The 7,780-nt window shown below is 43.6% G+C and overlaps 1 protein-coding gene across 1 annotated transcript; it reads right to left on the minus strand.

Annotated features, from left to right (window-relative positions):
- Positions 1–800: 800 nt before the first annotated feature.
- RTP4 (receptor transporter protein 4) lies at positions 801–5,632 on the minus strand. The gene is made up of 2 exons (XM_070403603.1): positions 5,400–5,632; positions 801–2,363 (listed from the first exon to the last, which is right to left on the minus strand). Exons 1-2 carry the CDS (start codon positions 5,576–5,578, stop codon positions 1,277–1,279), a joined length of 1,266 nt encoding a protein of 421 aa, XP_070259704.1. The 5' UTR covers positions 5,579–5,632; the 3' UTR covers positions 801–1,276.
- Positions 5,633–7,780: the final 2,148 nt, after the last annotated feature.

The raw sequence follows: 7,780 nt of genomic DNA on the forward strand, positions 1-7,780 counted from the left end.
ATTTTCTTTTTTGACTTTTTCCTTTTTTTTTTTTGCATTAGGGGATTCATCAAATATTCGATATTCCCCTGGCTATATGTCCAAATGCAAATGCAAGACATTAAAAATCTGACTGGAGACGCTGTGGGGTTTTAGCTATCTGAGGGGCCAGTCCATTGGAGGAATCTCCACATGACCTCCCATTTCACTATATGCATTTTTCTTCTGAAAGAGGTATCATTCATTCTCTTGTGTATTTGAGGGATAGGATGTAAGCCTAGCTCCTAGGTTTGGTAGTGGCTAAGGGAGTCCCACTATTCAGCATGTAGACTTTCACCATCTTTCTGATTGCTGGGTGGCATTCCTTGCCTTTGCTGTGCCTGAGTCCTGGAGCCCAGAGTCCATCTGTGTCTATGTCTTCAGAGTGTAAACCCTCATCCTCTCAGGAGTAAGTTAAGAATGGTTACCAGGCACATGGAAATGGGGGAAAGAAACTTGGTAGATAGGCTTTCAGCCAGTCCTCCTACTTCAGCCTTCCACGGTCCCACTTTCAGATTTTCTTGTTTCCTACAATTTTTGAGCCCTTCTGAAGTCAAGTCGCATAAATTGCTTGTCATTTCAGTTTTCCCTTCCCTAACTTCTATTTCAGATCTCTCCACTCTACTAAGTCACTTGCCTATCACTAGTCCATCAGTTTTCTAGCTTCAACCCATTCTCTTTGCCCTGCGTATTGGTGTCTTTTTTCCCCTTTTACTGTCAGTGGTGTTTCAAGAGAGATCAGAGGAAAATACTAGTACATGTGTTTAATCCTCTATATTCAGCCTATAGAATAACTTCCTTTTTTTATTTTTAGGGAAAAAATACTTTATTTCACCATAAGATAGAAGAGTGACCTTTATTATCATTTTTGTGTGTTCTTCCCCATGAGCTTTTATCCCCTCTATGCTCTCTTCCACCTCCACCCTGTCCCCCTGAATAACTTTCTAATAACACTCATGACCCTGAGTCCTTGTGAAGATACAGTCTATATATATTGATACCAATGAGTGAATAAGTGAGTAAATGAACACCTTTTAGTCATTTAACAAATATTTATTATTAGAATTATTATCTGCTAGGTCATGTTTTATACTATCTGCAAAGGAAGTACAGGAAACCAGTGCTTAGTCTACAAACTTGACTTTGCCTGGTATCAAAGCAAATTCTTTGTTACATTAAAATGGCAGCTAGTTCATTGATTACCATGAAATTAAAACAAGAGGAGAAAACTAGCCTATTTTTATTATTCTATTTAAAACTATTTGGATGCAACAAAGTTCCACAAATCAGCAACACGGTCACGGCACCACCTGAATAAGGTATTTAGGCCAAAGGAGTCATTTGGTGGCATGTTGGTAGAGGATCTGTTAAAGCTGTCTGAAGCAGACCCTCTGGGTGAATAACTCTCCTGCCTTCTATAGACACCTTGAGTTCCATTGAAGGTCCCAGATCCATGTGTAGCTGTGGGGCTTACCCTCCGTGTGGGCTGTACATCTATTTTCTTTGTGGCCTGAAGACCTGCCCCTTGTGTGGCCTGTGAAACTGTCTCCTGTTTAGACTGTTGGCTGACCTGCCTTACAGCCTGAGAATATGTCTTCAGGGGGGTCTGTGGTCCTGTCCCCAGGGCAGATTGTGAATTTGCCCCCTGTGAAGATAATGAGCCTACTGCTCGTGTGGGCTGTAGGGTTGTCCACCCTGAGGGAAGTAACCTTGATACTTGGATGGGCTGTGACCCTGTTCTACGTGCAGCCTGCTGGTCTGACCCTGGTGTCGGTTGTCGGCTTGTCTCCCGTTTGGGCTGAGAGCTTGCCCCAAGCACTTGGGTTCCAGCAGTGGCATGGCTGGGCCCTGACCTCTTATGCTCATAGGAATCCCCACTCCTTTGAGCCTCCTTTGCCTTAGCTGACTGGTTCATGGCTTGGTTTTGGCTGAATATGTCATCAAAGCTCCCAATCTCCATGTAGGAGAAAGAGGAGTTGGATGGTTTTGGCATGCAGTCTCGTGAGCTCAGTACACAGCATCCCAGAGTGCAAGCCTCACAATTGGCCATGTCATGGGACCCTTCCAAAGGCAATTCCGGGGTCACTGGTATCTCTGAGAACTTCCTGATGCCATTTCCATAGCATCTCTCCCGAATGCGGTACACCAGATTGTTCAAAATCCTCATGGCACTATCGATGGAGAACTCAGGCTTCTCAAATTGAGCCCCGTAACACTTCTGGCACCTCTGAGCAAAGAGCCGCATAAGCACATGGCCCTGGGACTGTCGGGGCTCCAGGTACATATGACACAGGACCTGTACCCTGGCAGAAGCCCAATGTCGCCGGCACGAGGAACACCGGAACCTGCAGACAGAAGGAAGAAACCCATTGTTCTCTTAGCTGATTGTTGACCTGAGGGAAATGGTCCTGCCTTGGTCTTTCAGATCTCTTTCAATTTGAAAAAGTGCATGTGGTATTGACAAATTGACAAATAAAAATAAAAGGAACTGTATTTCAAATAAAGCTTTTCCCTGTGACCCACTGAGCTTCCACCCATACATAGTTCCTAGTCTGCCTCTTGGCCAGTAAAATATCTCAGGATATTTCAGAGGGAAAATATTTCTGACATCTGCCAGCAAAATTTGGTCCTCACAATGGTCACAGAAAACTCTTATAAGGTACAGAAATCCTCTATTATCTGTGGGGGATATGTGACCTCCCCACAGTGGATGCTTGAAATCATGGATGGCATCAACCTTATATATACTTTTTTTCCTATACATATATACCTATGATAAAATTTAATTTATAAAATAGGCACAGCAAGAGATTAACAACAATAACTAATAATAAAATAGAACAATTATGACAATACTCTCCAGTAATTTTTATGTTTTTCAGCCCAAACCTAGTCCTAAATCTGTAAAACCATTCCTTACTTGCAGTAAATGGCTTGGTGTCCCTCTTTTCAGGGATTCCCTTGCTGAAGTCTTTGTACAGGCTCAATGCTTTCTGGCAAAACACATTGCGGTCAATTGGAATACATTTCCTGTTCATGTCTTCTACCCCCAAAGCCAATGCCTTTTCCGAATTAACTTAGCACTTACCATGCACTGCGGCCATAAGTTTTGCAGTCAGAGGTGTGACAGCAAAACCAGCACAAATTTCTTTTTCCTTCCTCACAAGTCCATGGATAGAAGATTCATTTTTATCCTAAGTCATAGCGACCTCAGCATATGGTTTGTTTCTTTCCTTATAAAGTCTAGAAGTTTCACCTTTTCATTTAAAGAAAAAACACTTTACAGCTTCTCTTTGGCATATCTGAATTGCCAGCACCACTGCCCTGCACTTTGGGGCCATTATTAACTAAACAAAGGTACTTGAACAAAAGCACTGCCACACCATGACAGTTGATCTGATAGTTTGGATGGTAGTGGGTGACCAACAGGCAGGGAGCATATATAGTGTGGAGACGCTGGACAACAGGAGGAATCATATCCTGACTGGGTTAGAGTGGGACTTCACAAGATTTTACCACCCTACTCAGAAAGCAAATAATTTAAAAGTAATGAATTGTTCAATTCTGGAATTTACCATTTAATGTTTTTGGACCGCAGTTGACTGTGGTTAGGTAAAAACACAGAAAGTGAAACCGTGCAGAATGGGGGACTACTGTACCTATTTTGAAGCAGGCACTGTAGCAGGCTTCACAGTGTTATATCATTTGACCTTTTAAGACCCCCTCTGACAAGGCATCATTGAGCCTAATATCCAGAAATTAAATCATAAGGGATACACAACTTGCTCAAGAACATACAAGGTAAGTAGAAGTAGAGTCATGTTTTACTTCCTGGCCATTTGAAACCGACCTTGTTTATTTACCTACTATACCACATCACCTCCAATGAGCAACAACGCTGGTCCTGCACCTAGGAAAACAGACTTAGGACCTGGGACCATAATACATAGGTTTTGGTTTTACATCTGGGGGACCTTAGAAAAAAGCACTTCCTTACTCAAAGCCTCAATTTTTATATTCATCAAATAAAAAATATTTATCATAAAATGAGACAGTATATATGAAAACACTTTGTAAACTACAAAATGCTTTTCAAAATCTGGTTGACGTTTTTCCAAAGGTATGCTGATAAGTTGCTTTTCCTGTCTCAGAATGACTATCAAGTCAACTCATCTGAACAAGCCAAGTGCCTTCCTGTTTGGGGGAATGCCTCAAGGCACTCTGGTTGGTGCAGAAAGGGACACATACATGGGCTCAGGCCAGTGCCTTGAAAACTGTTCTGCAGAGCCCCAGAGGTTTCATTTAAATAATGGGATCTGCCACTAAAAATATTATATATTTTATATATCACATATGTTCTATAACATATGACATATAAATGTTATTGAAAATGTATTATAAATTATATATATTATCATATGGGAATGGAGAAGGAAACCTTGCTCTGCCTAGGAAGACCAGGAAATGTTTTAAGGAGGAAGTAGCACTTGAGTATGAATAAAGAGATGGGTGGGGAGTGGGGGCGGGCGGGGAGAAGAAAAGAGCCTGCCAAACAAGCAGAAATCATGGACAAGGGAATGGAAGTCTGAAAGTGCATGGCATGGCTAATACTTCTTAAGGATGGAGCAGAGGAGACCTGAGGCAGGGCAGGGCCAGGCAGGGAAGCAGGATAATGGGTGTGGTGGAAAGTACAGTGAAGGAGCCTGTGCATCATAAAAAAAAAAAAAGACCTAATTGTCTAGGTCAGCAATTCTCACCTTCCTGACCTGGGCAAGGAAGTTGGTTCCTGCAACTTGGATCCTCACTGGAGGTTAAAAAGGGAGATGGCCAGTAAGAGAAAGGTTCTACTTAGGGACTTTAGGGACTAGGATTTGGATGTCCCTCTTGAAGCATCATTCCCACCTATTCTCAGACTTTCAGAAAAGCAATATTCAAAGTGATTGCTTGACATTCATCAATTCTTGGGGCTTTAACGGAAGGCCCAGTCCCAGGCTGGTACTGAACAGGGCTAGCAGGACAGCTGCAGCCTGGGGAAACCAGTCAGGACTGATGGGGGAGGTGCAGAAGGTGCTGGATAGAGGAAGTTTGGAACAAATGAGGGGGTGAGGGAATAGGAGGACAGATTTATAGAACATGGAAGTATTCCTTAGGGAATTGCAGAAATACTTAGGGAGGAAACCTAATAAAAGAAGACACTTCCTAGAGTTAAGCAAAATGGAGGCTTGAAGTCTTATTTAGGTCCGAAAGAACAGTGACCACAAAAGGATGGGAAGCCTGATGACATTTATTTTTTTAACAAGCTCTCAAAGGCATCAATCAATGCTGAGTGGAGCCTCCTTGCCTAGGGAAGCCCACTGCCAAGCCAACCCTCACCCACCTACCTCCCAAATGCTTTCTGCTGGTATTGCTTCCAGCCTTGGGCCACACAGTCTGGCTGAAGAGTCTCATCAAACTTCAAGGTCCATCTGTGCCGGGGTTTCACCTCCTGCATCAGTTCTTGAAACTTCTGCTCCCATTCCCCAACATCCAAAATTGCTTGCTCTTGATGTTTGGAGTTCATGTTTAGTGAGGAGCTTTCCGTTTAACTTGTTGCACAAACAACAGACAAAGGTAGTTTCAGTTTCTATTACAGACGTCACGTTCAGCCTCAGACGGAGTACAAAGAGCAAGCCTTCCTTCTGAGGACAGAGGGCAGCAGAGTTTTGCTAGTTTGTGAACAGGCCTTGCTAAGAGATGCCTGAGTACAGAGCTCTGCTCTACATTCTGGGGGCACCAATAAGTTAGCTTTCTTTTTATTGTTGACAGTATTACAGATGTCCCCCATCCCCCCCCCCCTTTTGCCCACCTCCACCCAGCCCCCCCTCCCCTCCACCCTCCTGTCCCCACTCCCCCCCCCCCCCCCCCCGGCCTTCACCACACTTTTGTCTATCCATGGGCTATGCATATATACTCTTTGGCTAATCTCTTCACTTTCTTTCACCCAGCTCCCCCACCCCCTCCCCTCTGACACTTATCAGTCTGTTCATGTATCCATGCCTCTGGTTCTTAGTTAGCTTTTATTTAATTTTTCTCTCATTTCATACCACACAAAACACTATGCTTGGGACTGAGGCAAGTACCGTTGATTAAGAAACAGTTCCTACCCCTATAAGATGCTCAGACCCTTATGCAGTCCCAGGGGGTGGGTGGGGGAACATGTATCCGACACTTGTCTCATGCACCAGATGAACCCTTACCACAGTCCTCTGAGGGGGATCATTACCAGTATTTTGCAGGTGAGCATCACAGAGAGCTAGGGTACCTTGTTCAAAGCCATCCAGCTAGTCAGCAGCACAGTTGAGACTGAACCCAGCCAGGCCTATGTAACTCCAACACGTACCATGTCTCCACCCACCCCTTTCCCTGAGGAGCAGCTGAAAATGGTGTTCACAGTCCAGGCTGGCTCTCTAGAGCAGCACTAGAGGGACCGTCTTGAAACCCTTACCTCGTGGTTTGGTCTAGTAAAATCTCCTGGGTCCCAGAGCAGGACAGCAGGCTGAATGAAAGGATTATTTAACTCTGCCTTCCACTATGTAAATTATCTCAGGGCAGTATACAACCACCTATGGGAGCTGATTTAAAAAAAAAAAAAAGAAAGAAAAAGATAGAATCCTCATTCAGGGGGTGAGGGATGGGACTAGATGACCTTTACAGTCGCTTCTAACTCAAAAACTCTGAGATTCTAGTAAGTAAGCACTGTCTCTTTGAATTTCAAATTCAAATGGGAGAGATAAGACAAGCAGGACACTTATGTCCTTGGAAGCCCCAGTACAGTTACTGTGTCCCAGATATGCTCGGCCTGTGTTCTCGGGCTCTCTAGACTTTAACATGTTCAGTGTGGAAGGTAGAAACACCCTCCCCTTTTTCCTTCCCTCCCAGGACAGTCCATTCTATACATAACTGTACACATGGGGGGCAGCCCTTAGGAATCAACCTGCTCTCTTGCCCTAGCCAGTTTTTATCAGTGGATAGAGCATCAGACTGAAGGATTCGGGTTCAATTCCAGTAACATCGATGTTTCTCTCCCCCTCCTTTCCACTCTCTCTGAAAATCAATGGAAAAATATCCTCAGGTGAGGATTAACAACAAAAACAAAAACAAACAAACAAACAAAAAAACTTGTTCTCTTTTCCTCTGATTATTATAGGTAAAAAAAAAAAAAAAAAAAAAAAGAGAGAGAGATCCAGAGGAAAGAGCTCTCCTGCCCAAGGTCACACAGCAAATTGGTGCCAATACTGGATCAGAACCCAGACATTTAATGATTTCGGATACTGGCCCCAACCATACACAGGCCCTTTCCCCCACACTCTCTTCTACTTTCTGCTGTATCTAAGACCATTCTTTTTATCCTTTATCTTCAGAGCATGGCCACATACCCTGCCTCCTGAATCCTCAAATGGTATTTTCCCCAAAATGTAACCTTGATTGATCCTTTGCACTCCCTGCCCATTGCCCTCAGCCTCTGCTTTGTGTCTTTCCTTTAACATACACAACTGCCCCAGGCCAGCCTGGTCCAAAGGACAGGGAAGGGGGGAGACTATGCGTATGATTTCAGATTTGAGATTTGATGGCAAAGAAGAAGAAAAGGAAATTACGGCCCTTTTAAAACTACACGGATCCGCTATAAGCTACTTTTTTTTTTTTTAATCTAGGCGTTGTGACTCCAATATAATAGAATCACAGATTTGTTTCTTTTGGGAAAAGACCTCAAGTAGCATCTTGT

This window comes from Myotis yumanensis, unplaced genomic scaffold, assembly GCF_028538775.1.
Source record: "Myotis yumanensis isolate MYYU_CA2020_CCGP unplaced genomic scaffold, mMyoYum1.0.hap1 SCAF_2, whole genome shotgun sequence".
Classification (NCBI taxonomy): Eukaryota; Metazoa; Chordata; class Mammalia; order Chiroptera; family Vespertilionidae; genus Myotis; species Myotis yumanensis.